The sequence below is a fragment of the Penicillium brevicompactum genome (assembly GCF_028827555.1).
Source record: "Penicillium brevicompactum strain IBT 35665 chromosome Unknown utg000005l_segment0_segment0, whole genome shotgun sequence".
NCBI classification, from domain to species: Eukaryota; Fungi; Ascomycota; class Eurotiomycetes; order Eurotiales; family Aspergillaceae; genus Penicillium; species Penicillium brevicompactum.
In genome coordinates this window covers 5891226-5918244 of record NW_026623208.1, presented here as the reverse complement: position 1 = coordinate 5918244, position 27019 = coordinate 5891226, and the positions used below count along the sequence as shown (strand labels likewise).

General features: G+C 51.2%; 13 protein-coding genes across 13 annotated transcripts; 11 read left to right on the top strand and 2 right to left on the bottom strand.

Annotated features, from left to right (window-relative positions):
* Positions 1–123: 123 nt before the first annotated feature.
* On the top strand, positions 124–2396 carry N7506_008130 (UTP25 family protein; the record flags this gene model as incomplete). The annotated part of the gene is made up of 3 exons (XM_056957423.1): positions 124–272; positions 326–845; positions 903–2396. 3 exons carry the CDS (start codon positions 124–126, stop codon positions 2394–2396), a joined length of 2163 nt encoding a protein of 720 aa, XP_056811757.1.
* A 797-nt stretch (positions 2397–3193) lies between these two features.
* Positions 3194–3712, top strand: N7506_008129 (uncharacterized protein; the record flags this gene model as incomplete). Its single annotated transcript, XM_056957422.1, has 1 exon — positions 3194–3712. One exon carries the CDS (start codon positions 3194–3196, stop codon positions 3710–3712), a length of 519 nt encoding a protein of 172 aa, XP_056811756.1.
* Positions 3713–4802: 1090 nt separating this feature from the next.
* N7506_008128 (metallophosphatase domain-containing protein) lies at positions 4803–5729 on the bottom strand (the record flags this gene model as incomplete). The annotated part of the gene is made up of 1 exon (XM_056957421.1): positions 4803–5729. One exon carries the CDS (start codon positions 5727–5729, stop codon positions 4803–4805), a length of 927 nt encoding a protein of 308 aa, XP_056811755.1.
* A 1096-nt stretch (positions 5730–6825) lies between these two features.
* N7506_008127 (GNAT family N-acetyltransferase) lies at positions 6826–7341 on the top strand (the record flags this gene model as incomplete). Its single annotated transcript, XM_056957420.1, has 1 exon — positions 6826–7341. The coding sequence occupies one exon, from the start codon at positions 6826–6828 to the stop codon at positions 7339–7341; it is 516 nt and encodes a 171-aa protein (XP_056811754.1).
* A 539-nt stretch (positions 7342–7880) lies between these two features.
* N7506_008126 (uncharacterized protein) lies at positions 7881–9443 on the top strand (the record flags this gene model as incomplete). Its single annotated transcript, XM_056957419.1, has 1 exon — positions 7881–9443. The coding sequence occupies one exon, from the start codon at positions 7881–7883 to the stop codon at positions 9441–9443; it is 1563 nt and encodes a 520-aa protein (XP_056811753.1).
* Positions 9444–9504: 61 nt separating this feature from the next.
* Positions 9505–10704, top strand: N7506_008125 (uncharacterized protein; the record flags this gene model as incomplete). Its single annotated transcript, XM_056957418.1, has 1 exon — positions 9505–10704. One exon carries the CDS (start codon positions 9505–9507, stop codon positions 10702–10704), a length of 1200 nt encoding a protein of 399 aa, XP_056811752.1.
* A 968-nt stretch (positions 10705–11672) lies between these two features.
* On the top strand, positions 11673–13288 carry N7506_008124 (PP2C family serine/threonine-protein phosphatase; the record flags this gene model as incomplete). Its single annotated transcript, XM_056957417.1, has 6 exons — positions 11673–11708; positions 12067–12388; positions 12439–12512; positions 12567–12651; positions 12720–12926; positions 12981–13288. The coding sequence occupies 6 exons, from the start codon at positions 11673–11675 to the stop codon at positions 13286–13288; spliced, it is 1032 nt and encodes a 343-aa protein (XP_056811751.1).
* A 76-nt stretch (positions 13289–13364) lies between these two features.
* On the top strand, positions 13365–13637 carry N7506_008123 (uncharacterized protein; the record flags this gene model as incomplete). The annotated part of the gene is made up of 1 exon (XM_056957416.1): positions 13365–13637. One exon carries the CDS (start codon positions 13365–13367, stop codon positions 13635–13637), a length of 273 nt encoding a protein of 90 aa, XP_056811750.1.
* A 1061-nt stretch (positions 13638–14698) lies between these two features.
* Positions 14699–16306, top strand: N7506_008122 (choline-phosphate cytidylyltransferase; the record flags this gene model as incomplete). Its single annotated transcript, XM_056957415.1, has 4 exons — positions 14699–15174; positions 15270–15620; positions 15677–16091; positions 16154–16306. 4 exons carry the CDS (start codon positions 14699–14701, stop codon positions 16304–16306), a joined length of 1395 nt encoding a protein of 464 aa, XP_056811749.1.
* Positions 16307–17464: 1158 nt separating this feature from the next.
* N7506_008121 (uncharacterized protein) lies at positions 17465–20614 on the top strand (the record flags this gene model as incomplete). The annotated part of the gene is made up of 1 exon (XM_056957414.1): positions 17465–20614. One exon carries the CDS (start codon positions 17465–17467, stop codon positions 20612–20614), a length of 3150 nt encoding a protein of 1049 aa, XP_056811748.1.
* Positions 20615–21317: 703 nt separating this feature from the next.
* On the top strand, positions 21318–22861 carry N7506_008120 (DMT family transporter; the record flags this gene model as incomplete). Its single annotated transcript, XM_056957413.1, has 2 exons — positions 21318–21695; positions 21875–22861. The coding sequence occupies 2 exons, from the start codon at positions 21318–21320 to the stop codon at positions 22859–22861; spliced, it is 1365 nt and encodes a 454-aa protein (XP_056811747.1).
* A 451-nt stretch (positions 22862–23312) lies between these two features.
* Positions 23313–24449, top strand: N7506_008119 (uncharacterized protein; the record flags this gene model as incomplete). Its single annotated transcript, XM_056957412.1, has 1 exon — positions 23313–24449. One exon carries the CDS (start codon positions 23313–23315, stop codon positions 24447–24449), a length of 1137 nt encoding a protein of 378 aa, XP_056811746.1.
* A 193-nt stretch (positions 24450–24642) lies between these two features.
* Positions 24643–26923, bottom strand: N7506_008118 (putative salicylate hydroxylase; the record flags this gene model as incomplete). Its single annotated transcript, XM_056957411.1, has 4 exons — positions 24643–25586; positions 25652–26489; positions 26557–26631; positions 26681–26923. The coding sequence occupies 4 exons, from the start codon at positions 26921–26923 to the stop codon at positions 24643–24645; spliced, it is 2100 nt and encodes a 699-aa protein (XP_056811745.1).
* Positions 26924–27019: the final 96 nt, after the last annotated feature.

The window sequence follows — 27019 nt, the reverse complement described above, 5'->3', positions numbered from 1 at the left end:
GAGTGAGCCGTGATTGTTCCGATTCTGCTTTTGTGTGGGAAATTTCGCACTAAGATAAGATAAGAGTAAATTCTCAGGCCGAGAGCTACGAGCCCTTTTTTGTTCACTACAATCTCTCACAACATGCCCCCTCCACGCGGTGGTTCTTTTAGAAGTCGCGGACCTGGTGGTCGAGGTGGTCGAGGTGGCCGTGGTGGTCGTGGTGGTCGCGGTCGCGGCCGTGGTGGAAGTCGTGGTGGTCGCTTCGCCACTTCGCGACTGAACGAAGCCGAGTGAGTGCTAATTTTCATACCAAATTAAGATTTTTCGAGCTAACGAGCATCAGATCGGACGACTCTTCAGGGGATGATTCAGCCAGCGAACTGTCACAGGAAGAATCTGGCGATGATGCCCCCATGGACGACGGATCATCCAGCAGTGAGGAGGAAGAGGAGACTACTGAACGCCCATATAACGAACTTCTCCAGCTACTTCAACCGACAGAGACTTCTGGCCCCGCTAGAAAGAAGCGCAAGATTGCTACCGATTCTGATGAGGTGATCGCAATGGCCGACACTACGGAGGAACCAGAGCAGAGCGGAGACAACGACCTGGAAGCCCAGGCCCCATCCGACGACGAAGATGACGAAGCAGACGACGACGAGGACACTGTCGGTCCTTTTGAAAAGCATTTTGTTCAGCCCGAGAGCTCAGACCTGGTCAAGCAGGTCGAAGCCATTCAATCCAAGAAATGGAGCTCTGCCAAGAAGGAGGTTGATGGGCTACGACTCATCCAGAGCGTTCCTGAAACAGGTGTCGATGGCGCAACACTACTGCCACCAATGAAGAACACTAGTAACCTCAAGGTATGCGACGGGAACAATAATCCACCATTATGTATCGACTAACATGTGATGTTGCAGTTGAAACAAAAAATCAAGACTCGAGCTGCAGAAATCTTGCCTAAAATCAATGGCCAAGCTCAGATTATTGCGCCTTATGTGTTCGATTATCAAGACGTGCTCTACGGTGCTCGTTCTCCGTCCAATGCACAGGAGTTGCGTGATATGCTTGCCTTGCATGCAGTGAACCATCTTCTCAAGACTCGTGACCAAGTTCTCAAAAATAGTGCCCGTCTCGCCAAAGATCCCGATACCGACGTTGAGTGCCGTGACCAAGGATTTACCCGACCTAAAGTCCTATACATTCTGCCCACGAGACAATCTTGTGTGAAGGTCCTCGAAGCAATCACCCGGATCTACCAGCCCGAGCAGCAAGAAAATAAGAAGCGTTTCACCGATGGATTCTCGGCACCGGATGACGAATCTTGGGAAAACAAGACTGATGATTTCCGAGAGTTGTTCGGCGGCAATGACGATGATATGTTCCGCATTGGCCTCAAGTTCACCCGCAAGACCGTCAAATATTTCGCGCAATTCTACAGCTCCGACATCATTTTAGCAAGTCCTCTTGGTCTACGTACCATCATGGATCAGTCCGATGCCAAGAAGCGTGATCACGACTTCCTTTCCTCCATTGAACTGGTTGTCGTTGACCACGCCGACGCTTTGCTTATGCAGAACTGGGACCATGTCGACCAGATTTTCCAGCACCTCAATTTGCAGCCCAAAGAAGCCCATGGCTGTGACTTCAGCCGAGTCCGTAACTGGTACTTGGACAACCACGCTCGCCACGTGCGCCAAACTGTGGTTCTCGCATCTTGCATCACACCGGAGATCAACGCACTCTTCTCCAACCAGATGCAGAACGCCTCTGGTCGCCTCAAGGCAACCCCAACGTACGCTGGTGCTATCACCGAGCTCCCACTACCGGTTTCCGTGAAGCAAACTTTCACCCGCATCGATAGTCTGTCACCACTGAAAGATCCCGATGCGCGCTTCAAGCACTTCACAACCGCTATTCTCTCATCTATTGTGAAGAACATCACCCACGGCCGTGGCAAGGGCGCAACGGGAACACTAATCTTCATCCCATCATATCTCGATTTCGTCCGCGTGCGCAATCACTTCTCCACATCCACGCAAACAACACACATCTCTTTCGGTGCCATTTCCGAATATACAGAGCCCAAGGAAGCCAACCGGGCTCGCAGTCATTTCTTATCCGGCCGCCACTCGGTCTTGTTGTACACCGAGCGTGCACACCATTTCCGTCGCTACCAAGTTCGTGGCGTGAAGCGGATTGTCATGTATGGATTACCGGACAATGCGCAATTCTATGGTGAGATCGTCGGGTATCTTGGCCTTGACCCGGCGGAGTTGGTTGATGCCGCCCAGGGCGGTGTTCGTGCTCTTTTCTCCAAGTGGGACGCGTTGAAGTTGGAGCGTGTTGTTGGTACGTCTAGAACTGGAAATATGTTGCGTGAGAAGGGCGGTGATACTTTCACCTTTGTATAAGTATCTCGGGTACGCTAGCGAATTTTATACCATATCCATATTTCATGCAAAATATTCTCTCTTTGAACATGAGCTCCATCGATATCCATGCATAGGTAGGTATCCATGGATTCATTGCAGTCTGCTTGCCCACGGAACCTTGAAATGATTTTCGATCGTTTTGACCTTGAAAGTTTATCCACGGATGGCCCTAGAGCCAATGCCGACACAGGTGCTCCTGAGGTCAATGATACCGATTTAGGCCCGAGGTCTTCGCTTTCCAGCTTCGTTTCCAGAATGACCCCAGCAGTACCAAGGTTCTTCCGATGAGCATAGCCCTCTACTGGAATAGCCTTGTAGTTTTCGTGCCAGAACCACCGTGGCACGTAGGTAGGCACTAATCTCAAATTTCTTGTGACTATCTCCGCCAGCACGATCTCAAGAGACATTCACGTTCCCAGTAAACTACTCGGCTGGTGAACCTGGGAAAGAGGTCATAAATTGAATGCAATTCTAGATCGACTGAAAGTCAATATCACGGTTTCCAAAAGAGCATTCAATCCCCAAGAGAAGCCTCGATCATGAACAGGGACATCAGTATTTACAGGTAGACACAGAGCAAGATGTCACAGAACAGTGATGGCGCATTGGGTTCCATTCTGGCGTGGTTGCAAGTCAGCAGCCTTGACGATGCAATTTCATCTATCTATTATCAGTTACAAACCCTTTCCTTTTCTTCTCCTGTCACCATCCACACTGAAACCGCATCTTCATCTCAAATATCAATTCTTTGAATCTTGTTCCATTTCAATCCAGCCATGTCGACCAAGCAGGCACACAACGCAGCCTCGGACTCATCTGATGATGGCATCCCCGAGCGACCTGTTTTCTCGCTTGCAACCCGGGTGAAGGTGACATCCCCCAAGATTTACACCGACTCGTACTCGTTCGAGCTTGTCATTCAGTATGTCGGAGACGATGGAAAAATCGAGGCGAGTCTTGTAGATTTCCAATACAGTGCTATCGTTCTCGGAATTTTGCTGATATCAGTCGCACAGCTCAAGGGCACACTCGATCTGAAGCCCGAGATGATTGTCAAAGTCACCAGCCTCACCTTTTACGGCGAAGAGGTCGGCCAGTTCTCAGGCAATATCACTGAGCCGCCTTTCCGTTTCGAACACGATGTCGTCCTCAATGAAACAAAGGGCCTTGTGCGATTCTTCATTGATCAAACTGAGTCGCTGGTGTTCGGCATTGATATCAGAAAGAAGGACGGGACCCACCAGCGCACCATGAAGCGTATCGCGTACATCCATCAGGAGTCGTACATTTTCTGATTTCAATTAGGAAATGCCTCATTGACCACGACTACCTTATATTGCTGGGAATGGCTATCTCATTGTACATAGTTATTCCGTGAGGTATGGTCGTCTCAGAGACTCACACACGAGAAGTTTGAAGAGCAGGTTGGGAAATCCTTTGTGACCCAGTGATGAGCAAGCAATATGTGTCTCCTCTGACTCCTATTAATTTTATCAAATGAGAGCATGTTTCAGAACCTGTCGCATCAGATCTCTTGAGTGTGCAGTCCATGGATGTAGGCGCGTCCAAACACAGGCTAGGCGGTCTTGTTCTGCCAAAAGAAGGGGTTATAATGACCTTTAAGCTCTGAACTTTCGCCCTTCGGGGCATTTGGTCAAATGAAAATATACAGAGAAGATTAGCATGGCCCCTGCACTAAGGATGACACGCTCAATCAAAGAGAAGCTACCAATTTTTTTATTCCTTACCGGAGCAAAATGAGGCAGATCTCGTCCGGATTAGGGTGGAGACTGATGCCCCGCTATATACTTCCTGGTTGGGTGATAGGATCACGTGCCCCACTCACGCGGGTCTAGCGTTCGAGTCCGACCAACCGCGTCTTAGCTTGGGATTTAGACTTTATGGCCCACCTGTGGATCAAGCCCTGATTTTGGCGTGTTGTGGTGGACTATTCGTGCGATTATACAATTAGAAGCACTATTTAGAGAAAACCGGTTAACTTCTAAACTACACCTTCAGCATTCACAGTGTGTTGATGCCAAATTGCTCAAAGAAGCCACCTGGGTCCACCTGGGCACTTTGTTGAAAGTAGACTTACGCACTACATCTCAAGACCCTGTACGGAGTAGGCCAATGCCTACGTATTGTAGATAAAGGCAACGATACTACTGTGAATAATAAATCCCTAGAGAGACAGCCTCGGAAGAGAATTTTGAAAGCAAGCTTGGAAAAGAGAAAGAATGGCATCGAGTAAACTTTCAAACAGATATTTCATTCAATTAATCAGTCACATTTTGAAATGCTCCCGAGTAGTATTTTGTCCAGTGAGGCAGGAGTTTGGATCTTGATAATTGAAGTGACAAGAATAACACCTTGGTAGTGACCTCAAATGACAACCTTGATTGGCCCTCGGCGAGTCATGTCCCAAAAGCCTCCAGTGATGCAGGCATTGACAAGCAAAGTCCGACGCCCAGTGGCAGGACAAAACCAGGACAAAACAAAGCCTTTGATTACTTGCCAAAGCTCTTTGAGTCCCTCGTCACGGCCGATCATGAATTCAACACTGGCTTGGAGCTTGTCGTATTGCAACACTTCAGTTCCATAGTTCTCTCTCGCACGACCAAAGACATGTAGACGGGGTGGATTTTCCCAGAGCTCATGCAGAAGATGGTAACAGCCGGTGCTGGAATCAAGGTGTCCGTAAGGTGGAGTATGCGTGATGAGAATGTCGACTGTTTCAGGAATCTTTCCCTTCCAGAAGCTTTTGTCACGTGGATATTGAAACCCCAGCTTCTTTTCGCGAATTGGAGAACATGGACTACCCCAGATGCGCAGTCTCTTTCCATTTGGAGCCAACAATGTGATGCCGCTATTTTCGAGATAGATAATGTCACCCCAGTCAATCTTGTCGCGATCCTCTCGGTCCCAACAACGGCCAGCATCTCTATGGCGATCCATGAGCTGATCGGTCATACCAGCAACAACAATTTTGATAGAGTGGGGTTGTTCATTGAGCCAGTCGAGTGTTCTTTGGAAGTGAGCGCGCGATCCATCGGGGCTCAGATCGCCTGCGTGAATGAGGACATCGCCTTTCGGTATCTCCGGGTGCTGATAATAGGTGTTCGAGACACAGACGACAGAGACGGGCTTGTTGGATGGTTCAAATGGGGTAATTCGGCGCCACTCATAGAGCTTCCGTGCGATGAACAGAAAAGGTTGCTTTTTGAATCGTTGCCATGCGGTTGGCTTGGGCGGCGGGATGACCTTGAAGATAGCACCCTGCGCTACTGCATCTGAATCTTTTGTGCTCATATTGGGTGGCCAAATGCTTGCAGAAAAGATAGAAAATAGTGAGAAAGCAGGAAGAAAGAAAGGTTGAGAGGGAGAAAGAGAGATGACAAAAGGCGAGTAGCAGAGTAGATAGCTGCCACCTCAGGCTCAATGAATTTGTAGATAAGAACTGCTTCCTCCCAGCATTCCAAGGCTGCATAAAATAGAGATAGAGGATCTCTAGCCCTGACCACTCATCTCGGCGCTCCAAAGCCACCGGGCGTTTACTCTCTTGAGTTTTTGGCGAGCTTTCAATAGTCGAGTTCCCCTCAAAGGGTTGTTTGATGAAATCATGTTGGTATCACCACCTATAATTTCTTTTTGCTCATTTTGCGACTACCTACGCATGTATAGATCTAATAGAGTAAGGTGGATTTTAACCTCCAATGTCACTGTGGTCCCCAACGGGAGAGAGCCACGCGTCCCGATGAAACTGTCAGAACTCATCAATGAAGAGTGATCGGGTTGAACCGAGGAGAAGTAGAGTCAAAAATTCTGCAGATACCTACATTGAACTTTGTTTGGGGCTCACTTCGGGGCGTGTATGTGAATTGTGTTGACCTCGGGACCCAAAAGATGCGCGATCACTGGCATATCTCCATCCCAGGGCTACCGTTTGCTTCAAATTTTCTTGCGACCACCTGGGCAGGACCTTCCGATTGATTCTTTAGCCTATCCAAATCAAAGTAAGAGAGTAATGTTGTACTGTCAGGATGTGAGCGCCGCAATGAAGTCACCATCGCCCGCATGACCAACATAGGGTCGAATGATACTAGAAGTTGAGAGGAAGATCATTGCAAATAAGTAAAGCCAAACTATTCCGTCCATTGAAGTATTGGCTTATCATTTGCACGTGCGGAAGACAAGAATCCTACAAAAGATCGTCGGCGGAATTGTTTATAGATATTGGCTGCGTTTGATTGGACACCTCATGTGTGGAGCCACGAAAAGAACTTGCCCAGTCTCTCAACTAAAACCAACCATCGCGCAAGCCTACACTTATTGATTGCTCACGTCAGAGATCATTTCCCAAAGTTTCGGAGATCTGTGGAATTCGACCTGTCAGCCCTGAACCGGAATGGCGCCTCAACGCGAAGCGGGAGGAATGCCCGACCTCACCATCTCGGACATTCATTCCTTGAAGAGGGACGAGGCACTGAATATTCTTGCCAAGATTTCACGCGTCGAGAAAAAAACCTTCCCCACCAATGAGGCATTCCAATTTGGCGAAGAGCTATGGAGAAAGAAACCCAACACGCGGGTGCTGTACGCGACTCGAGCCAAGGGATCACAATCTGATCTGATCGCCTACGCGGTTTACGTCCGACAGAAGGGCGTCGCGCTCTTGCACAAAGTCTGTGTTACGGAAGCTAACCGCCGTCAGGGTGTGGGCCAGGAGGTGCTGTCCTACATTCATCAGCGCCTACGAAAGGAGGGCTGCCAGTACATCCAACTCTGGGTAGACGAGGCCAGGGAGCCTGCGCGAGCCTTGTACCTTCGCAGTGGGTTTGAAGAGGGTGAAGTAATCCCTGACTACTATGCCCCTGGACGAACAGGTATCAAGATGGTCCTAGATTTGGAACGTGGTGCTTGAGCCACACCCGTTCATCTGCACCCCACGGGCCTTTTCCCTTCCATTCACCTTGGGAAATGTTCCTTGCCTGATTTGGCCCTTTGAAATGGGCCGGAGGGGCAAGAAATCATGCCTGTGGTTGGGTACGTCTGTGCTCCTTGGCCGCCGCAGGAGATCACCCCTTGCATATACCCGGGCATAGTCGAAACGTGAGCCTAATGTTAGCGATTGCACCCGCGCCCGCGTCCATTCCCCACTGTTATTCTGCTACATACTTCGGTGACGTCCAGCATATCCAGGCATGGCTTTTCGGAAAGGGCAGGCCCTGAATGTGTCCCTGTATCATCAGGCGTCCCTTTGGCGCGAGTGCCAGGGACACGAACCTTTTTGGATGACTATGCATGATAGTCTTTCATTTTCGTTTTGTATCTTCTCTCTTCCACCTTGACTACTCTCACCATTCCTCCTCGTGAGATCGAAGCGCCGTTGGTTATCGGATGAGCTAGCTGCTGTATCTCTTCAGCTCTACACAATTCTAGTGTGCTCTTTCTGGACCAACCATGGCGTTCTTTCTCACCATCCTAGCTGTCTCCTCAGTTGTCAACGCAGCAGCCTTGACAGCTAACTATCCGATCAACGCGCAATTGCCTCCAGTCGCGCGAGTCTCGCAGCCTTTCCGATTTGCTTTCGACCAAAGTACCTTTTCCAACAGCGATAATGAAACCGAATACTCATTATTGGATGCGCCATCATGGCTCAAAGTAAACAGCAGTGATCGCGTTTTGTCGGGAACTCCTCATCCAGACGATAGCGGCGCACCAAAATTCAAACTCGAGGCATCCAACGGATCGGAAAAAGATAGCATGGAAGTCACTTTGATCGTCACTGCAGACCAAGGACCTACGGTCCACAAACCCCTCGTCTCCCAATTGCAGTCAATGGGACCGGTTTCATACCCTTCTACACTGTTCATTCACCCAGGCAGTCCGTTCTCTATCGAATTTGATCCCGACACGTTCGAAAACACGCATCCTTCGACTATCTACTATGGAACATCGCCAAACAACACCCCTCTGCCCTCTTGGATCGGGTTTGACCCAGCAGCGCTGAAGTTCTCCGGAAACACACCCCCTTTCGGTGGCTCAGGATCGCAGACATTCACTTTCCAGCTCGTGGCCTCTGATGTAGCTGGATATAGCGCAGCCAACATGACCTTTCAACTCACGATTGGCCCTCATATCCTGTCATTCAATGAGACCGTGCAGTCTTTTAACTTGACCAGGGGCGACAAGTTCAGCAGTCCCAGTTTCAGCAGCTTTCTCGCAATGGATGGCTCGCCCACTTCAAGCAAGGATCTGAGCAAAGTCGAGGCGGAATTGCCGGATTGGTTGAAGCTTGACAAAGACAATGTCTCGCTGAGTGGAACTCCGCCCAGTGACGCAGTGAATGAGAACATCACCATTGCCGTGTCCGACTCTTACCAGGACGTGGCTAAGCTCATGGTTCGGCTGGAATTCACTAAATTGTTCCTCAACACTGTTGATGGCTGCGAAGCAGCTATTGGCAACGAGTTCAAGTTCATCTTCAACCAGACCATCATCACAGATGATTCGGTGCAACTCGATGTTGACTTAGACAGCGAGCTTTCCTGGCTTACATACTTCCCTGAGAACAAGACCCTTTATGGCCATGTTCCTGATGATATGCACCCCAAGAAGTTCACTCTACCTCTCACTGCGCACCAAGGATCGACCACAGATACAAGGGACTTCATCCTCGATGTCCTCAAGGCCTCGGATACGCACGAAAATCCCACAGATCCTTTCACTCATGATCAATCGAGTAGCAGCCCTCATCACAAGAAGGCTGGAATCATCGCAATCTCGGTCGTTTTGCCCGTTGTGGTGATTTTCAGTGCTCTGATTCTGTTCTGTTGCTGGCGTCGTCGCAAGAACTCTCCCACTGCCGAAGACGGACCCTCAAGCATGAAGGCCGCTCCTCCTCGCCCTATCAGACCAGACATGCCTAACTGCCAACCTAACATGGCCGAAAGACCGTCTCGCGATGACAATTCAGACGATTGGATGAGCCCCATCTCCCCCTTCGGATCCTCCCAAGCTTGAACTTGGTCCATCATGGAACGTTTCGTCTTTCGACGGACAAGAACACCCTGTCACTTTCGCTATGCCCGAGCCTGTTATCCCCCCTCGCTCTCCTGCTCGTCAATCACCCACTCGAGGCACATTCGCTCCACTCCGCGATACTGTGATCGAAGAAGACAAGCCTGTTGAGACCACTCCTTCCAAGAAACAGAACAACCGCATGTCATCCACAACCAGCCCCATGCGTCGGCGTACCACGAACCGATCTCGAAGAGAACCACTGAAGACAATCCAGCCTCGCGCCATGAAGCGCGAGTCTATACAGTCTTCGAAGTCAAAACGTTACTCTAAGCGCTCCAGTGGCATCTCCTCCATTGCATCTGGGCTCCCTGTGAGATTCAGCGGCGCAGGCCACGGCGCCGGTGGATTCGGTCCTCCAGGTCACGGCGTTGTTCACACATCATGGCAAAACCCACGACAATCGTTGATGAGCGATGAGACCAGTCTAACCAACATTGCACCAATGTTCCCACGGCCCCCAGCAGCAGCACGGATGCGCCATAGCATGGCATACAGTATGGCATCTAGCATCCCCGACAACTACAAGCGCATGACACTGCGAACCGTCGAACCAGATGAATCCACTATCTCCGAAGCCGACTCCCTCGAGGCTTTCGTGCACAGCCGTGCTAAAAACCGCAACTCCTCCAACCCTCTCTTCTCTGCACAAATCAGCCGTCGCACTTCCTCCGCCTTCCGCGCTCTGAACCGCAACCACAGTACTCGCAGCCGCGCTGATACGGTCTCCGTCTCGACCTTCAGCGATGAGTATCGACGATCCATCCACGACCGGCCCCAGTCGACTGCCATGTCGATGTCTGAATATGGAGATGATAACAACAACCGTTATTCGCACTACCAAAATATGCAACCGGCTGGACTCTTCCCGCTCGCCGAGGATAGTGTCAATGGCGCAAGTCAATTGAGCCTCGCACAGGAATACCGCGGTGCTATCTCTCCGATCCCCCGTTTCTGGAGCGAGAACAGCCTGGCGAGTGCTCGTCAACCACGGCCCCCATCCAAGTATAATGATGAGAACGCCATCCCACAGAGTTCATCCATGGTCTCTGACCTGGACGAACATCTCAACCGCAAGGTCAGCCCTGCGACCAAACCCAACCACCAATGGCGGTTGTCGCCCCTTGAGCCCCCGGCGCCCGTGAAGAGTCATAGCAACCGGGGTCTACCTATAGCCAGCAGCGGCGAGCTGGCATTTGTCTGATTGCGATGCATTTTCATTTCCCACATTTCTACTTACATTTGTCTTTTTGTTTTGGCGTTGGGCATTGCGAACATGATATCCATTGGCTTCTTATGGTTGATTGGTTTAGTACCTTATAGTTGAATTGAATAATAATGTGTATTTTGTCACAGAAACCGGTTTCCCGGGGGGTTTTGCCTTGGAAGCCCGCTAGTCTTTATTGTAATGCGTACTCCGTAGCCTAATTTAGGCGGAGCTTACCAATCCGCGGCTTCATCCATGGAAAGGTGTCTTCCAAGATTGGGATTCAAGACTCTGCTAGAGGGTGTACGAAATGCAGAGTACGGATTATTCTCATCAACGGGGAAAAACGGGCAGAAAAAAGGTGATTGGGGTCGGGAATAGCGCAAGGGGGTTGACAACAGTGCCTAGCTACAAGTACTCAGTAGCTCCGGGGACCTCGTCAGCGGCGGGCATAGGCTTGGCAATGATCTCCAACGTACTCCGTACTCCGTACTCGGCGGGTAGTTCAGAGCTGACTGCTGCTGACTGGGGGGGCAGATTTAGGCAGCGAACGCCTGAAGGGCCTTAGACCTGTAGCGCTGTAGTGTTGTAGCCTTGAAGCCTTGAAAGGTGAAGATCTCTGGCCACCAAGCTTCTAGAGCGATTCGCAACCTCTTTCCCCCCTCTCACGTGACCCTATAACACGCCCGCAGCAAAAGCGGTAAAAAAATCTCTGCTTCTGCGTGGAATTTGATGAGAGGCGTTTCTTTCTGTTCTTTCGATTCAGCATATTTTCTTTCGACTCAACTTCCGAATTTTATAGTCCGATTGAGGGATTCCCATAACTTATCGTCATCTCGTTCCCCACTTATCGCGGGACCCAGAGACGCGCTGAAAGCCCTGCTCATCTGACCCTTTCTCTCTACTCTTCCCACCCTTCCCCTCAACAATTTCCCTATCCCCCGAACTATTCAATCTTTGCCAATATGGGTCAAACCCTGTCGGAGCCGGTGGTCGAAAAGGTGAGTTGCTGAATATTTCCCGCCTGTTTCTTCCTCAATTCTTTCGCCCCCCCACATTTGCCCATTGCACATGTGGGTGTGACTCCTCTCGCTCGGCCTGCCACCACTCCGGCTTCCCTCTCAGATCCTCCTTTCGGACCCCGTCCGCCAGCTGGAATTTAATCTGAGCTCCTGATCCCCGGGCTTTCTCCCTCGGTCTGTCATGCGGGGGGGGGGTCCCTGCGTTCGGTTCGAGGGGTGGTGGGGGCAAATGTCAATATTACCCAAAACGGCATCGCATGTTGCCAGCTGTCCTGATAGCCCTCCGCTTCAAATAGATCGATGCAGGCTAACGTGTTCTTTTTTTCCTGTTGGGTAGACATCGTCCGAGGGCGGGGATGACTGCTGCGTTTACGGTGTGTCGGCCATGCAGGGCTGGCGAATCAGCATGGAGGACGCCCACGCTGCAGTTCTTGACCTCCACGCAAAGTATACCGGTAACGACGACGAGAAACCGACCGATCCGGAACACCGACTTGCCTTCTTCGGTGTGTACGATGGTCACGGTGGTGACAAGGTCGCATTATTCACCGGCGAGAACCTCCACAAGATTGTCTCCCGCCAGGACGCTTTTGCCAAGGGAGATATTGAGCAGGCCATGAAGGATGGTTTCCTTGCTACTGATAGAGCGATTTTGGAAGGTTGGTGGTTGTGCGATTCTGTTGTGGACCGGGGCACTGACAAGACACAGATCCCCGTTATGAGGAAGAGGTCTCTGGTTGCACTGCTTCGACAAGCATTATCTCACAGAAGAAGATCTGGGTGGTACGTCGATAGTTGAAGGCAGTGGTATGTGATTTGGTATTGACCGATGTCTAGGCAAACGCCGGTGATTCACGATCAGTCCTCGGTGTGAAGGGCCGTGCAAAGCCCCTCTCCTTCGACCATAAGCCTCAGAATGAGGGTGAGTACTCTGGCTACGCGAGGTAAACTCATTCAATACAATGGATCTGACATGATATTCATCTATAGGCGAGAAGGCTCGTATCAGCGCTGCCGGTGGTTTCGTCGACTTCGGCCGTGTCAACGGTAACCTCGCCCTGTCCCGCGCCATTGGTGACTTCGAATTCAAGAAGAGTGCCGAGCTTTCCCCCGAGCAACAGATAGTTACCGCATACCCCGATGTGACTGTTCACGAGCTCACCAACGACGATGAGTTCCTCGTGATTGCCTGTGACGGTATGTCGTGTCTACTACTTTCCCCGGTCAGTCTGATCGCTAACCCATCTACAGGTATCTGGGACTGCCAGTCCTCTCAAGCCGTCGTGGAGTTCGTTCGCCGCGGCATTGCGGCCAAGCAGCCCCTCGCCCAGATTTGCGAGAACATGATGGATAACTGCCTGGCATCAAACAGTGAAACTGGCGGCGTGGGATGTGACAACATGACCATGACAGTCATCGGACTCCTACAGGGCAAGACCAAGGAGGAGTGGTACAACCAGATTGCAGAGCGGGTTGCGAACGGGGATGGACCTTGTGCTCCACCCGAGTACGGCAAGTCTCCCGAGGAACCCGAAGGCATCCCCACTACTTCGTGCTGACGGCCAGGTTCGTGCAGCCGAGTTCCGCGGCCCCGGGATCCGGAACCAGTTCGAGGATAACCCCGAAGAGTATGACATGGATGCGGACCGTACCCGTGGCTACAGTGCGCGTGCCGGTCGTATCATCCTCCTGGGCGATGGCACCGAAGTTATCCCGGACCAGAACGAAGAGGAGCTCTTTGACCAGACCGAGGAGGACCAGGATCTGACCAACCAGGTGCAGCACGAGACCGGGACTCGGGACCGTGAGGCCACCCCGGGCCCGCAGGGGAAACAGGAGACTGGGACTGCTCAAATATCCGAGTCCCCGGCCTCCACTGACGCCGAGAAAGAGAAGTCCGCATCGTAGACTTTTTTTCGAGCTTCTTTCTTTACGAAGTCATCCGCTTGGTTCTTTCGCCCATCTTTGTTTTCGTTTTGTCTTATCCACGACCCCTTGATTCTACGATCTATGCCCTGTTTCTCCCTCTTTGTTTGCGCTTAGTTACTTTCGGGCCCTGGTTCCGAGCCCTTCTTATTTCCTTATCCATCTCGACTTGAAATGAATATTTGTCAAGAGTGAGACAGAACACATGCCCCCGGGAGATGAAAGAGGAGATGAAAGAGAGGGGTTTTGAGAGTACCATGGCACGGTTGGGCAATGTTGAAAGAGAGCCCTGCAAGTCAAAATGGACCTCAATGAGCTTGTTTCTTTATGCCGTCACCACGAGATACCGCAGAAAAAAATCCCCGTTATTGACGAGTTCGCCGTTTCATTCATTGCCGATCTAGTCCTTTCCATCCGCATAGCCGTCCTGTTTTTGTTTCTTGTTCCCAAAGAAAACCTTTGTTCACGATCTGGTCGAGTCAAGGTGAGTACTCGACTAGGATAGACTTGACCAGTGCCCTTGTCACTGGTCAATTCATTGTGGCGTACGGCGTATGTCTGATACACAATGCATCAAGCATCCTTGGGATCCACAGCAGATGGGGACCGTGTTCTATTTTCAGGGTTTGAAAGACACATTGAAAGGACTGTAGTAACTCACTGCCACAATCGACCGGATTCAGACAATTGATGTAGTTGAAGGTAGTTCCAGGTAGTATCCCAAAGCGGGTACCTTTGACCAGGCACTAATCCACACGTGGTCAGTGTAACCGGGAGGGTGCCAAGTCCGCAATTTGCAATGCCAAGATGCGATTTGCAATGCCCTGTATCGTAAACTCGTATCGTAAGATTCCTCGTACCGCCAGCCACTGTCGTAACCGCCCCCAATTGACAGGAGTTGTACGTCCCCCCACTCCTTTCCCCAAGAAAATTACAGTCCCCTAAAACCGGGTATCATTCAGGGTTCAACATTCATCTCTCTTCTACCCTCCTTTCCCTCGGATATCCCTCTTTTATTCTCCAGGGCCCTTCTTTTTCACAACATGTCGCCAAACACCTCTCCCGCCGGCAAGCGCAAGCGCAGCGCTTCTCACCTTCCCGCGCCCGTCCCCAAGTCCGTGACGGCCGACCTCCAGCCCTCCTCACGCGACGCGTCCGGCGAAGAGGGCGGCGACGACTCAACCGGCACCCCCAATGATTCTAATGCCCCCGTTCACCAATCCAAGCGTGTCCGCAAGAGCGTGGATGACGCCCAGACCGGGTCCAACGGCGCCGCCATTACCAACGAGGACCCCGGCGAGCCCTCCGAGACGACCGCTGCCAGCAGCGACATCGAGGGCGGCCCCCGGTCCAGACCTGGTTTGCACATCGATCTGCCTGAAAAGGAGCCCGAAGTTCAGATGGCCCCGCCGGTCGTTGGCCGTCTACAGGATCCTGTCGGCTACCACACCAACCCGCCCCCAACCGGCCGCTCAGTGCGCGTCTACGCGGACGGTGTTTTCGATTTATTCCACCTTGGGTAAGTACTCACACGACGGATGAAAAAAAATTAACTTTCGGTTTCATCCCAATCGCATTTGGTAATAATTTCTGACGATCAATTGCACCTTTTAGTCACATGAGACAGCTTGAGCAGGCTAAGAAGGCCTTCCCCGATACTTACCTCATCGTCGGTGTCACTGGCGACGAGGAAACACATCTACGCAAGGGCTTGACGGTTCTCAGCGGCGCTGAGCGTGCTGAGACCATCCGCCATTGCAAGTGGGTTGACGAGGTCATCCCCTGTTGCCCCTGGATCGTTACCCCGGAGTTCCTCTCCGAGCACCAGATCGACTACGTCGCCCACGATGATCTGCCATACGGCGCCGCCGAGGGCGACGACATCTACGCTCCTATCAAGCAGCAGGGCAAGTTCCTGGTCACCCAGCGCACAGAGGGTGTCAGCACCACTGGTATCATCACACGGTACGTTTTACGAGCCCCACAACTAAAAGCGGACCCCCCAGACTAATGACTTCTAGTGTCGTCCGCGACTACGACCAATACATCTCCCGTCAATTCAAGCGCGGTGCCTCGCGCCAAGAGCTCAATGTCTCCTGGTTGAAGAAGAACGAGCTCGAGATCAAGCGCCATGTCGTCGAGTTGCGCGACAACATCCGCAACAACTGGACCATGACTGGCCAAGAGCTTGGCCGTGAATTGCGTCAAATCTGGCAGAACTCCCGCCCCAACAGCCCCGCGCCTAGCGCTCGCAACTCCATGGACTGGGGTGTCAACCGTGGTCCTCTTACCAGCCCAACTGGCGGTAGCAAGAGCCACCTGTCGCGTGTTGGTGGTGATATCCCCGCTCGGCCCGATAGCCCTATGGGTTCGCGTCGCAACGACGACTTCGCCACTGGATACAGTCTCGGTCTGGTCGGTGGTGTGCGTGCTTGGGTAAGCTTCGTCCGTCTCCCTTGACTCGATCTCAATACTAATTTTTGTTTTTTTTTTTATAGATGGCTCGCAGTCGCCAATCCCTCCAGGAGACCCCGAGCGGTCTGCACTCCCCCACAGACGAGGAGATCGACCCGGAGCACAATGGATACGAGGAGGAACCGCGCGGTCGTGCCGGCCACGCCAACCACGCCGACCGTGTCCCAGCCCAGTAAAGCATGGGAAGCCCCCTTCTTGCATATCACCGTTGCTCTGTATTGAATCTCCATTTTGCATTCGGTTCGTGTCTTATACTTTACAAATTGTGCCGTAACAGGCTGTTTTTCTTATGTCGGGCGCTTGGCGTCCTACACCGTCGGACACGGCCATTGACACGGCCGGTCCGACAGTTGATTTTTGCTGTGCGGTCTTGTTGATTTTGTTTTGGTACTGGTTCTTGGGCTTGCCCGTTCCCTAATATTCCAATAAAGTTGCTCCTCCTTGTTATGTCTATGGGTTTGGCGGATGCTCGGTCATTTACCTCTGTTGATAAAAGCTGTGGATAGGGGGTTTTCTGCTCCCTCGGATTTGGACTGCACATATAGATTGAGATGCTTTTATGTCCTTGCTGGACGTCAATTGAAACCCTGCTTGTGTTTTAATTGAACTTGAATGATGGTGGTCTTATGTAGATGATAATCAGAGGCTAAGTGAGCTGATGATTCTGCAATTCCTATTTGATGACTCTGGAACCGATATGGAGTACCCTGCAAGCTTCCAAAGCTGTGATGGTGGTGATGGGGACGTCCCCATGAAGGTTGGATGATAACCATGGAAATGGTCCCAGAAGACTTATGTACCCCGGATTTTGAATGTGGGGCATTTCCAAAGTTTAGATGGTTTCTTGGCTGAACTTACATTGGCCTTGTTATTTAGGCTAATGATTTGATTTCCTGGGGCATTACGGAGTATTCGATGACACACCCCGGCTCCAGGGTCATACTTCAAGTCTCCCAGCAATATCAGTTGGGGACATGATTACTCCTTAGGTCCCGCCAGTTTCGACGGGCTCGGGGCTGTGAGGTCTTGTACACATGCAGTTTGCATAGAACCTTGGAAAGAAGCCTCAATACGGAGTACGGAGTACTTTCCTCTGACAGTGTTGGCTTATGATGTGAATTGAGGCGGAGCTGCATGACTCGCCTGGTTGAACTAAGCCACATGGGGCCACCAATCTCACGCCGACACGCACCCGCTTCAGCACCCCCAGGGGCTGTGCATAAGCACGTTCTGATAGATATCTTTCTTTCTAGAGCAATGAATATGGTCCAATTCCACCCTTTTGTTCATTGCTTTGCACTGTTCCACTACAGCGCAAGCTGAGACTTGCGAGCATGGGGTCCGGATCTGAAATCCCAGAGAGAATCCAAGGACAGCCTGATACATTTAAAACTTACCCGGGTGCAGGCTACGATCCCTCGATCTATCATGAGGATCTCTCCGCGGAAGCTGTCGACTCAGGCTATGTCGACTCAGGCTATGCCGATACTGTGGTTGAACCTTCGCTGCCAGAGCCCACTTCTAGGCCATCGGCACCTGAGCGCACTATTCCGCCTGTGCAATTTGAGTCGGATTTTGCGGGCCTAGAGTGGCGGCTTTCTGACCCTGAAGGGCCGTTCCACTCGACTGTTCAAGCTTCAGATTTGGCATTGACCCAGGGTTTCTTCCCAGAATACTCTTCGGACCTCTGTCCCCTTCCACCCGAGACAAGCGTGGACTCAGGCTATGCGGATACTCTGGATGATTCCACGTTCGCTGAGTCAATTTTCCGATCCGAGCAATCCGAGTTCGATTCCATCAACGTGGATAATTGGGGAGGTCCTAGAGATTACTATGATCCAGGGCTGCAGTTCGTGAATACCCAATCTTCACTCGAGCAGTTCCAAGGACAACAGCCAATCATCCCGAGTATCGACTACCTCAACTCCACCCCAGAACTGTTTCCTGCTGCCTTTGACTTCGGTCCAAACTACAGTTACTCTCATTTTGATCATTACTTGATAGGCTCGACTCCCGAGTTCGAGTCATCTCACTTTTCGGACGGCCAACAGCATCGACAATATCAGGAGCTCCAAGGGTTACAGCCAATCACCCCGAGAGCGCATAGTGGCCCCGAAGACTCTACCATTGATAGCCATTGTGATGTCCCCCCAAAACGCCTGATGCCTGCATCCGGGTCTAAGCGCAAGCGGGCCAACGAGCAAGAAATGCCAGCAGGCTTGATGTCCCATAAAGGCTCCCAATTCCAGCGATTGAGTGCCTCTCTTGATACACAAACAGAACGAGCCAGCCTTCAACTTTCAAGCCAATCCTCCGCCTCTGATGAGAATGGTTCATTGGCGAGTGATTCCAAAGAGACGGATATTACCCGATCAGACACCGAACACGACTCGATAGATTCGGGCATAATTGAGGCAAGAAATCTGGATCATCTTCTGAACTCGACCCGCCATTTCGATGAGCTTGACCAACTCGAGCGCGATACGGTACGGCTTCTTGACATGGAAGTTGGCCCAGATCTCGAACTCGACACTGTGGATGATTGCATCGTGCATCTCAAAAGGTTGAGAATGGCGCTGGCCAACTTGAACAAGCAGCAGTTCTGTGGTAGTTCCATGAACATCCTAGTTGAGGATCAAAGCAAAGAAAACGTTGCCAAAGCTCTGCCCGTCATGCTTGAAGGGATCAAACGGTTTCTGGATGCAAGTACTCAGTTTAATAGCAATCTTCTGAATCAGCGGACGAAAGATTGGATACAATCAATCCTTGGGTCGAACGAGGCCGACACATTGGACTTGGACCTCTTGGATTCCCTTCGCATCCTATGTTCAATATTGTCAATTGGACTTGTTGCATTTTCAGGTTCTCATGTGTGCCGATTTGATGTTACCAATTGGGGACAACAAATGGAGCGAATACCTATTGGACTTGATCAATATGCATTTCGTGCACGAAAGTTAGCCTGTCTCGATGACTTCATCGGGGGTCCGGCCTGGGTGCTGGGGAAGACCGAAGGTCGACAAACAGCGCCGGAGAACACATGCGAAAAGGAAACAAGCCAATCAGCTTCACCAGACGATGGAAGTAAGTTGCAACAACCACTACAAGACAGTAATGATGAGCCTCGTGTACATCCCGGAATGAAGGTTTCTCTTTCGGTTCAAGATTTCGATGAACTATGGGGCCCAATTTCGCTGGTCGGTGGGTCTCCAGACAGTGGGCTAGCAATACGAACAGAAAGAGGATTTATTGTTCCACTACCGCGAGATCAACAATCCGAATTGACTTCGGATGATCAAAAGGTTGAATGCCACTGGACGTCGGAGATTCCGCAGCATGTGTTGGAAAGTCGCGCCAACGAGGAAGGCTCCGGATCGACAATCTCGCTCGACATTGCGTCGAGAATTTTGATTGGAACAGGTACCAACGCCGAAATTGGGCTCTTCGTCAATGAGAAGTGTAAATCATCAATTGCTCTTATCCAGCAACAAATCGCATGTCGGCTCCAATATCCTGGGACATGCAACTCCAAGTACGTCAAAGAGGGGCTTGACCTCCAGTTCGTCGGTGGGCAGTATATCACCGGCGGCCTTGTGAAAAAGTACAAGCGAATGCCAAAACGAACACTGAAGGCCATGCTTATCGAAGATTGCAAAAAGCCCGATACCAGACTTGTCCCGCTGCTCGGCCTCCGGGTCGGACTTGAAGTGAGTGCGTGTACTGGCAATGCCCAGCGAGTCACATTGTGGGATGCTCTCCGCCTCTCTCAGACAGGTCCCCAGACCTTGGACGCTGTCCCATATTGTGAGCACAAGATCGGCGACAGACACTGTATCAGCACATGCTGGACCCGATGCCACTCCAGTGATGAGATCGATTCTTTCGAAGACCAACCAATCTACGGCAAGCCACTAAATGGCCCCCAAGCCCGCCGTGTGATCATCAACTCTATACTTGCCCTCGAACACACAGGGCTAGACAGCGAAGGCAATCTTCAAGTGGCCTGGCCCTTCAGCGACATCCCTGCGAACTGTCCAGTCTCACCATCCACAGCAAAAGAGTCCAATAACTGGTTCCGGGTAGTGAAAGAGACACGAGAGACATCCAGCTTTCCTGTCTTCAGCCAGCAATGTTTAGAGTTCCACGACCGGGGTCTCGTTCGATCATGCTCTGCATCTTGTAGGACCAAGAATGCCAGGCCACCGCACACGATGCTCTCGACACAGCTTCTGAATTTGGCGACAGGTGTTCCTATGCTGGGACTATTCGAGGGTGCGAGCTTTCTGGTGGGGGAGGCACACCTGACGGTCACCAAGACAGTGCAAGGTCAACTAGCAATAGTTGCGATCGTGAGCTCGAATCCTCTGGCCCCACTGCGGCGTCGGTTTCGGGAGTTTCTACCTGATCCTCCAACGCATGGATTCAAGGAAAATATTAGGCCTGACATTGCTGCTGGCCTGTCAATTCCGCTATACGTTCATTGAGTATGACTAGTAAGGTGAGATTTAGTAATGTGTATAGTAATTCCATTAGATGAAGGCAATGTCCGCTTGTTTTGTGAGTGCTTCATGTGTAATCAGCAGTCTCGTGCCTCAAACCACTGCATCACGGGCCAAGTTCTGACCGGGGCCGAGCCGGGCCACTGCGGCTCCGGTAGCTTGTGAGTTCAGCCCTGCAGATCTCAGCTTATAGTTGACTCGTGATATATGTTTGAGTCAGAGCGATGAGCACGGCGGAAAAGAGTCCGGAGGTCTTGTGGTCCAGGGTCGCACCGAGGCTATGCAGCTAAGTCTCGAGCGACGAATCAAAACTGGCCATGAAGAACATCAAAATGACAGAGCAATAGGAAGCCGCATAGCCGAAAAAGCAAAATAAGATCCCAAAGCACAAGAGAAAGGCAAATGCAAAGTGCCAAAGCAAAGAGATGAAGGGCGGTTAGCGGTCAACCAAAACCACCGCGATCCACTTTCTGTCAGGCGCCAGAAAATCTCTTTTAGTCAGACTTCGACTCTCTCTCCAAGGTCACTCCGTACATGTCTTTATAAGACTGCCCATTTCCTGGTCTCAGCATTCCAGTGACTGGCAATCTATCCTCCAACCTCGAGGTTTTGTTCCCCGTGGCACGAAAAAAAAGTCCACGCCAAGATGTCGTCTCCAACTCGATCATCCCCCGCAAAGTCCCCACAGATGAAGCCCTCCAATAATGAGATCGACGACAGCGTTGATCAAACTGCTTATCGTGACCACCCAGACGCCCCCCTGCCAGTTGGGGAATCCCAAGGATCCGCCTCAAATCAACATCACAACCAAAATGAAGAATATATTCATCGATGTGAAAGCGGCAGCGAGACCGAGGTTCAGCCTGCACTTACGCAGTCCGAGCCCCGACCTATTGATGACGAGTATGATGAAGCTGCTGCAGCCTCGAGGCCCCGCCATGCATGGCAGGTTTTGTGGTTGCGTAATAAGGGCATGGCGCTTGTCTTGCTTGCGCAGATGTTTGGGGCGTCTATGAATGTGATGACACAGATTTTGGAAATTCATAGTGCAATGCATCCTTTTCAGGTAAGGACTTGGAACTTGAGAACCAATAGAAGAAGATCGAGGTTTTTAATGGTCATTCGAAAATTCATTCTCATTTGCATCATAATTGATCTTGACTTTGACTTTCGATCTCACAAAATTCTCCTCTTCTCGCAGCTACCTTGTACAGTCATGGAAAAACCACCACTAACAATATCCAGGTCCTTTTCGCCCGCATGTCTATAACAGCTGTAGCAAGCTACCTGTATATGTGGTGGGCATCCGTCCCCTCTCCATTCGGAACCCGCCCAGTTCGACTACTGCTCCTCACCCGCGCCACCTTTGGCTTCATGGGCGTCTACGGACTGTACTATTCCGTACAATACCTCCCACTATCAGAAGCGACCGTGATCACCTTCCTCGCACCAATCATGACCTGTTACGCATGCTCGCTGCTCATTCCCGGTGAGACCTTCTCACGACGGCAGCAACTCGCCGCGCTGGTTTCACTTGGCGGTGTCATTCTCATCGCCCGCCCCTTCAGCAAACGCGAGCCCCAGACCGTAAACTCGACCCCGACCGCTGCCGCCGTCTGGGCGATGAGTCTGTCCGCGCATGATGAAGCGCCCTCGGACGCAGACTCGTACCACCACGTCATGGCGACGATTGTCGCGTTCGTGGGTGTGATCGGAGCCGCGGGAGCGTACACATCCATCCGCATGATTGGACGACGGGCGCACCCGCTTGTCTCGGTGACTTACTTTTCATCGGTAACGACAATCATCTCATTCGTAGCGATGGCGACTATGCCGTGGGTGCCCTTCCGACTGCCGAACTCGGTAATTGAGTGGACATTATTGACGGGCCTTGGCGTGTGCGGCTTCATGCTTCAGTTCCTACTGACGGCGGGATTGTCGTATGTCCCGCCGGCGTCGGTTTCCAATGGGAAGCCCGGAAATCAGGGAACCAAGGCTACCTCGATGGTTTATATGCAAATGCTATTTGCGCTGTTTTATGATAAAGTTGTCTGGGGGAGCACGCTGAGTCCGATTAGTTGGGTTGGATCGGCGCTAATTTTGGCCTGTGCTATTTATGTTGCCGTTGCGCAGGAAAGTGCTCCGGTGCAGGCGCAGAGATCGGAAGACACTGAAGAGTATCGGGATGTCGAGGGCTACAAGGACGCCACTGACGAAGAAGCGGCTGCATGAATGGGGCGTTTGAGGGGAATTTGCATTTCCGATCATTTTACAAGGCTGTGTTATATACGCAGCGAACTTACGACTGGACCCGAATTTACTATTGGAGTACACTACTCCGGCATTGTGATATGCTAGAATACACTGCATTTACATTCCATCTCTTGTATTTCAGATCAATTTGCAAAAACGAACAGGAACCAGAAAACCAATGCGAAAAGCACACCGACGTCATTGGGTTACAATCTCCGCTTCCCGCAAAGTCTGCTGCTTTGGGAACTGCAGACAACTGTGGGCCATTGCCGATTTTATGTTCAAACGTTTTAGTTCTTGGCTTCGCTAGAATAGAGTGGACCAATTGACAGCTAAAAATCCACTAGACCCAGTTTTTTCCCCACGTTCTTTAACGTTCATCTTCACCATCTCTTTTTTATAGATCACAGCCGTTCTCTAACAGGTCGCAATGCGTCATTTCGATACCTGGGTCCTGCGCGATCCTTACTCTATCTGGCACTACTATCCAACCGGTCATCGTTGGCGGGACACTGTCCGCGACCTCATCCACTCCCGCGCAATCTGTTCCCCAGAAACCCCAAGCAGCTACCTCAGCCCACCAATAAACTCCGATATACATTCTCAATCCCAGTCCCCGCTTCTGCGCCTCCCTGCCGAGCTCCGGCAGATGATATGGTCCTATGTCCTTACCAATGACTCCAGCCCAAATACCTCAAACCCTCAAACTCTCCATCTAGTCCAGCTCAAAGGCAAAATCCGCCATGTGAGATGCTCGACGCACTTCAATAGCCCAAACATCCAAAGCAAGTCCGAACAGCCGCAGCCAAACCCACCCCTAACTCAGAACCGTCATTGTTGTCCCACAACCCCGGCACGTTGGCGCATCTACGACGGCCGCGTCCCAGGCCACAGCGATAGGCTACTATACCCACATACACACGAGCATCTACCCACAACACTGAGCAACAGCAATGTATCTCTAGTGCGAGTGTGTCGACGCATTTTTGCCGAGGCAGAGCATATCTTGTATCAAGCGTCGCGGTTCGACGTAGACGATCTATACACCTTTATCGCATTTAGCGAAACCCTCTCGCCAACTGCGCGAAACTCGATCCGGCGATTGACGGTGCAATGGATGCCTATTTGGATTCCCATGGCCGGGCTGGATCACAAGGGATCTATCTATGGACACACGCATAGTGATGAGTTGTGGGTTCGCTTCTGGGGCAGCGTTGCGGGGCTAAGGGGATTAAAAGAGCTTGGGTTGAGTTTGGATTTGGGTCGGTTCACCGGATCGATAGGGAGTGGAGGTGAGGCTGTTGTTTCGGGACAGAAAATTCCGTTTGGGATGGGAGAGGGCTGGGTTCGGCCTTTACTTGGAGTGAGAGGGCTGAAAAGCTTTGATTTGGCGGTCACAGCAAGGTGTGATCTTGTTGCGAGGGGTGTCGTCGAGAGTGAGCTGGTCAAGGAGGTTGGAGCATTGAGGGATGAATTGAGATGGTTCTTATATAGACCGAAAGAGAATTTGAGGGAGATCACGAGGAAGAGGGATGGAAGAGTGAGGCTGGCAATCACTGCAGTTTGATACATCTTTTTGATGGCTTCTTTTTGATACCCCTGTTAAGTGTTCTGCTATTTTGTGCTAAGATGGCCTTTACAAGACGGCAGTTTGGCTTTAGAAGCCTTGGTATTTCTCAGGTCATAAAGACACCTAGTCATAGATTTTTATGAAGTCAACTGACTGAAAGTTACCCCTAGAGGCCTCTCAAAATTGCTTGCTATTCAATCCGCATGGCCGAGGAGACGTCAGGAACACCAACTCCACTGACAACCTTGGCCTCGATGATCTCATCAATTGGGATCTCAGCCAATCGAGTAACAACGTGATGAAGGGTAGGCAGAGCGTCCCAATCGAGGCCGTTGAGCTCCACCTTCGCCTTAGAAGTACGCTGCAATCGAGTGACCTTGGAAGGAACAACCTTTGACTCAGCAGCATGCGGGACGAAGATCGGGTATTCGCTCTCAGCCTGGCCCTTGGTATCTCTTCCGACCTTTGGTATATACCGATAAACCAGGATACCATCATCCGCCTCGCCGCCGATAGTCCCCGCATCAGCAGCAGGATCTTCATCAACCAAATCCTCCAGCTCGAAATATCCCCACACAGCACCCTGCCAGCCAGTCTGCATCCGATACGAGCTCGTCCGCTGGTGCACGTCAATGGCAGTAAACAACTTGGGCATTCCCAGCTCTTCCCGGCCCGACACAATGGGATCAGCAAGGTTTTCAAACAAGATAGGCATGTAAGTTCCCTTGAGAATCTCTCCATTCTCTTTCTTATACTGCACGCCATGAATATAGAGCCCAATATGGCGGTATCCACCACCTCCTAACCAGTCCATTCCGCCCAGTGTAGTCTGCGAGAAGCTGGCGCGTGCGACCGTTCCCGGTGAAATGAAGCTATATCGGTCTGAAGGAAAGAGGTTCTGCAAAAGAGTCCGACTGGTCTTGAATTTGATCGAGGCCGTTGTGAAAGTCGAGTGGGTTGACTTCAGCGCGCGGTCACGGCCCATCCAATCCTGACGGGGTCCAGGCATTGGCCCAAAGACAATTGGTTGGCGCCAGTAGACTTGTGGATTTTGGGACCAGAGGTATTTGCGAAGAACTTGAGCAGAGTGGTCGAATTCATCATGGCCGTAAATGTACGCGATCATGCCCCATGCTAGTGACGTTAGTTTGATCTTGATAAACAAAGCTTAGTGCAAGGATCAGAGGTGACTATCATACCTGATTCCGGGGATTGGAGCTTGGTCGAGTCACGGGTCATTTGTTGAATGACCGTGGCGCGCTCATGGCGAGCTTTCTCATAAATCTTCAGCCGCTCCGGTATCTCGCTTCTTGAAATATCACCAGGCAACATAACAGCCAGTGAGACAGCATCTTCAATGGCCATCGCACCACCAGAGGCGCGGTAGGGTAGGAATGGATGAGCTGCGTCGCCCAGCAAAGCCAAGCGGCCCTCGACCCAAGTTGGAAGGGTATCCATATCCAACAATGGCCAGAGCTTCAGGGTTTGCGGGTCTGCCTTCCCCAATAACTTTCTTACTTGGGGGTTGAAATGCTTATACACATCAAGCAGGGCATCCTTGCCAATTTGTTGGTTATAGGAGTCACCGCTCGGGTTGATGGCTGTTGGTGTATCCGTTTCAGGATGGAGGCAGATGAAATTCAAAAGCTTGTTGTTATCGCATGGATAGATGACGACGCGGCGCTCTTTAGAGTCCCACATGTCAACCGCTCCCATGTCCTGGGCAATACTAGCAGTTTCGGGATCGTCCAGTGCCTGTTGTCGGGTGATGAGGAAGCGGAACGCGTTCTTGCCTGAGCTGAATGGCTTGATGTCTTCTGATATCTTGGTGCGAGTGAAGGAGTGAACACCATCAGCACCGAGAATCACATCGCCTTCGATCACATCGCCGTTCTCGAGCGTGACCGTTGCAGCTTGTGGGTCGACGTCGACCACCTTGCTGGCAGTGTGCAAACGGGCAGGCTCACCTTTTCCAGGGGCCTGAGCGGTTGCTTTGAGCCCGTCATGAAAATGAGCTCTATGGACAAGAAGCCAGCGCTAGAAAGCGATCAGAAATGTGGACGGTGGATGTTGATCTATCTCAGTTCCGGGTTAGGGCACTTACATGTCTCCACATTCCTGCACTCTCTTTGATAGACATGATATGCACCTCTTCACCTGCAGGTGTGTATTCTCGAAGCTAGAGAAATTAGCTTCAACATTTTTCTGGCTGATCTATGATCACCAACCAGCTCGGCCTCTACGGCCCCAAACTCCGTCGCATCGATTCCCAGTTTTCGCAAGACCCCGTTCGCATTAGGGGACAGATGGATCGCAGCGCCGACTTCGTTGGCAAAACGCGAACGCTCGAATAGCTCAACTCGATGCCCTTGTTGTCTAAGAGCAATAGCAGCGACCAGACCTCCAATCCCAGCGCCGACGATGAGGATACGGAGGCCACTGGCCTCGCCAGTGAGTTCCTTGCGTGTCATCTGTATTCTGAATCTGGGAAAACTTTACAGATGGCTTTGAGGAAAAAAGACTAAAACTACCTATGCTATTATATCCTCTGAGTTTCTCATATAAGT